The sequence below is a fragment of the Brassica oleracea genome, chromosome C9 (genome assembly GCF_000695525.1).
Source record: "Brassica oleracea var. oleracea cultivar TO1000 chromosome C9, BOL, whole genome shotgun sequence".
NCBI classification, from domain to species: Eukaryota; Viridiplantae; Streptophyta; class Magnoliopsida; order Brassicales; family Brassicaceae; genus Brassica; species Brassica oleracea.
The window spans coordinates 33606760-33610961 of NC_027756.1; the positions used below are offsets into that span (position 1 = coordinate 33606760).

At 35.5% G+C, this 4202-nt stretch overlaps 1 protein-coding gene across 1 annotated transcript; it reads left to right on the forward strand.

Annotated features, from left to right (window-relative positions):
• Window positions 1–2469: 2469 nt before the first annotated feature.
• Window positions 2470–3303, forward strand: LOC106314839. Its single transcript, XM_013752654.1, has one exon. It carries the CDS (start codon window positions 2470–2472, stop codon window positions 3301–3303), a length of 834 nt encoding a protein of 277 aa, XP_013608108.1.
• The last annotated feature ends 899 nt before the right edge of the window (window positions 3304–4202 follow it).

Consider the following 4202-nt stretch of genomic DNA (forward strand, 5'->3'; position numbering starts at 1 on the left):
AGCATTTCCCGCAGGGAGGATAGTGCTTGTTGTTGATGCTGTGATGTTTCCAACGTTTGTCACGGTTGCATCAGTTGCTGCAACGTTGAGTGGAGTCTGATTGACATTTGTGGTGTCAATGGGGGTGTTGTTATCGTTCATCATTGTTTTTTCCTGTAGAGAAAACCATGAAGGCGAATCAGTACTCCATTCAACAAATAACATATTATTTTAAAGAAAAATAATAGTTTAAAATCGATGGTCATTTTTGGTGTTTGAACCAAATCATATCGATATTAGTCTGGAAAAACCGTTTCGCAAACTCGCTTAGAGAAGCGTTTGCAGAAACCGTTTTGTATAGACTTAGAATGTTTCATTATCTCGCTTAAGGAAGCGATTATGGAAATGATTCATATACTTTGTTTTAAGAATCATATATAAAAAAACTTTTCGCGATAATGCTAGAAAGCAATCCGCAAATCGTTATGAAATACATAGCAATTCGCAAACACGTTTACAAAAGAACAAAGAAACGTTTCGCGGATAAGCAAAGAGCAAATCGTAAACATAGTTTTGAACGAAACCAGAAAAGGTTTATATCAATAAATAGAACGTTTTGCGGAAATGCTACAGAGCAAATCGCAAGCAGCGTTCTAAAAACCGTTAACAAATCTTTGTTGAACCATTTTTTAATCCGATTAAACGCTTTAAATAGAAAGCGAAATTAGAGTTAAGATTGTAGAAGCCGGATAACCAGACTGAATAAATGAAATAATAAAAGCGATATGTTAAGGAAATAAACGATTGTAAGACATGGAGGCGAGATATGATCTCTTTCCTTAACTCAAAATATTCGCTCCGTTAGTGAGACGGGACTGTACGAATATAGAGTCCCAGGATACAACCATGGCAGACGATCACGCTTCACTCGTGAATCGCCCTATCGAACTATAAATCTACGAAACACTCTCGAACCATAGACTTACGCTAAGGGATTTTTGCTGTTGGTTTTTGATACGGAAAAAATTAAACAATGAAGGAAGAAGAGAGATGATATTTAAAGAGGCGGAGAAGACCCACTTCCCGCAACAGCTGCTGCATGGGCGAGAATCTCGCGGAGATCAAGGGAAGTTGAGTTCCGAAACTTCTTCCTCAAGACTCTCTCTTATCTCGTTTAAAAAATTTTGAGAGGATAAACTGCATGACGTTTTTAATTTTCTAGACAAACTGCTTGTCGTTTCAAAATAAAATTCATGTGGTTTTTTTGAGAATTTAAATGGCAAAACGTTGAGCTTAACTTGGTCCAAAAAGAATATTCTTATTGGGCCTCCGCCAAGACCAAGACCAAGACCAAGAGACCAAGTCCACGCCGAGCCGAGCCGAGCCGGCCGGACGGCCGCGACGGCGCGCGCGTGAGGAGCTCTTTCTTCCACTGAGCTGTTTAACCACTCATAATACAAGAGCTTATATATATTACTCAACTTTTCTTCTCTCAGCCGATGTGGGATGTTGCTTCACCTCTTATTTCATTTAATACAACCACCAAGTGACCTATTTATATTCACATTTTCCCAATTAATTTTGAAGCTCATTGGCCTTAATTAATTGATCCAACAATATTTGCAAATAATCGATTTGAAAAAGCCCTTAGAGGACCTTTCATCTTGACTTAAAAGCAGATTTACCTATTTAGCAAATAAAAACGGTAAATTACCCAAGTACCAAATAACTTAAAACTTACCAACTTTTCCTATCCCCCCCCTAAATATTATAAAAGAAATTTTAATACGAATTTTTGTCAGCTTTGAGAAAAATCATTAAAATTAGATCTAGTGACTAGCTCATGTAGTCATTTCAGTTATTGACCATGCTATGCGGGAGAATGTTAGAATTCATTTTTTTGCTGAAATGTTGTTTGACCATTTTCTAATAAGGTTTATGACGAAGAGGTTCATAATGACATGTTCTTAGAATCGTAGATATTTTTGTTTGTGAACACTATGAAATTCATAGTGTATTCACATGTCAAAGACGAATTTTATTGGAACTACAAATGTTAGTTCAAAGTCACCGAATTAGAGAGCTTGTACAGTTTGACAGAGTAAGTATGTTTAGAAACTAGTATATGCCCACATTAAAATATGAGATGAAAATCTTCTTGTTTATATATAGAAAAGTAATAACATGGTTTAAAACCTTGTGAATATCCATAGTATAGTGGTGAAAAAATATACCCCATTTCCCACATGAAAAAATATACTCCACTTTTTTATTCCATATCCCACATGAAAATACTCGTAAGTGTATTATCCAGCGAGGTGTGTGGCACGTCGATGATTGTCTCCTCTTTGTATATCCTTGGAATCCAGTAACCTCTTTCAAAATCCTTGAGATTTCTACGCTACCGGTATGAGTTACTCTTAAGAACATCCCGGATTCATGCTTCGCTAGGTTAGGCATTAGCCACATAGCATCAGGTTTGGGGGAACGATGTTAACACACAAGCCACACTTAGATCCAACACTTATGGGAGAAGCAAAAATTTTAGTGGAAGTTGAGTTGGATAAACCATTCCCAAAGCTAATTGCTCTTGATGACAAGCAAGGCAATATTTTTTTAGTAGAGGTTGAATACTCTTGGATTCCTACCGCTTGTGATAGATGTGGAGCATTAGGCCATAAGGAGAAAATGTGCCTACAGCTTCCTAATCCTCGTGATGCTGCTCCTGTTACTAAGGAACCTCTTGACAGTAATGAAGAGATCCCGGTGGTTGATATAGTTACTTTGGTACAGAACTCAGCCAATACACTTGTGGACCATTTGGACCGTAAATCATGCTCCCCATCTGCTCACCAAGCGCATGAGACTCTAGGAGAGTCTTCGATTGCAACACCTTCCGAGGTGGCTATTGCCACTCCATTCACCGAATCACATGAGGTACATTCTACTTCTTGCTCAGAGATTGATGTCACTATCCCTACATTAGCAGAAGCAAGTGTTGCTCTCTCTTATTCACCTATTATGGAAGTCATTCCATCACAATCTATCATTTCAAAGGACCCTGAATCTTTTATAAATGAGCAACAAATTGTCCACACAGCTCAACACACCCACATTCCACAACAATTCTATAGGGAACCGGAGACCCCGATAACTTATGAGAAAGGATCTGGTTTTGAGGTGGTTGGTGCGTCCTCAAGTTATAATACAACTAGAGGTGGGAGGGCAATAAAACCAACACAAAAAATGCAAGAAATGGAATGGACGAACGTCGGTGGAAGAGGTAAAAAAGGTCATCGTGGCCGAGGTTACAACAACCACTAGTTTATACATTTATGTTTCTTTTCTCTTAAGATTCGTTTGTGGATCTTCATCTAGGGTTCTTTAACTCTATGCTTGTCGAAAACTTTAAAAAACTTATGAGCTAAAAATCATACTTGTATTTCTTTTCTTCATTTTAATTGAAAGCCTGTTACAAAAAAAAAAAAAATACCCCATTAAAGACTGCGTCAAGTAGAATATTTAATATAATATAATATAATATAATACATAAATTTTTTTTGAATATATTTGTTAAAATTATGTTCCATCTCTTACTTTTACTGATTTAATTATTCTTACATGTACTAAGAATACAATACTTGTTATACTTATAATATATGAAATTAACCTAACGGCACCATACAGATGAAACTTAGTTCATTAGTATTATTTGTTTGAGAAATATGAAGATCTTAAAGTTTTGATCAAGAATGAAGAACAATAATTAAACTATGAATTACATAAGATAAATGGTATGAATGGTGACCAGGGAATGGCGAGGAATAATGCATTTCCTAACGTTCCTAAAAAATATCACCATTCACAAGGAATAAATTTTTTTTCTCATTCCCTACCATTCCTTTTTTGTAGAGAAATAAAGAACAAAAGTATTCCTTGTTAAATTTGAGAAGGAACAACCATTCACTTTCATTTCTGCAATTTTATTCCTTTACATTCATTTTCTATTCGTTCCTCTTGTTTCAATGGTCAGCAGTCAGACCCAAAGTTTTCACTAATTAAACTCTCTTAAAAATAGATTAATATATTACGCTATATATCCTATAGCAAATATGATGTTAAAGATTGGTTAAGCAAAATATGTAGAATTCTATCTTAATCATTACTTCTACTTATTTAATAAAGTTCAAATAATTGTATAACTTTAAATTGAAGATTCATAC

What these genes read in the sequence shown, in the direction of transcription:
- LOC106314839 (XM_013752654.1), top strand. Translation starts at nt 2,470, where the DNA reads ATGTTAACACACAAGCCACACTTAGATCCAACACTTATGGGAGAAGCA.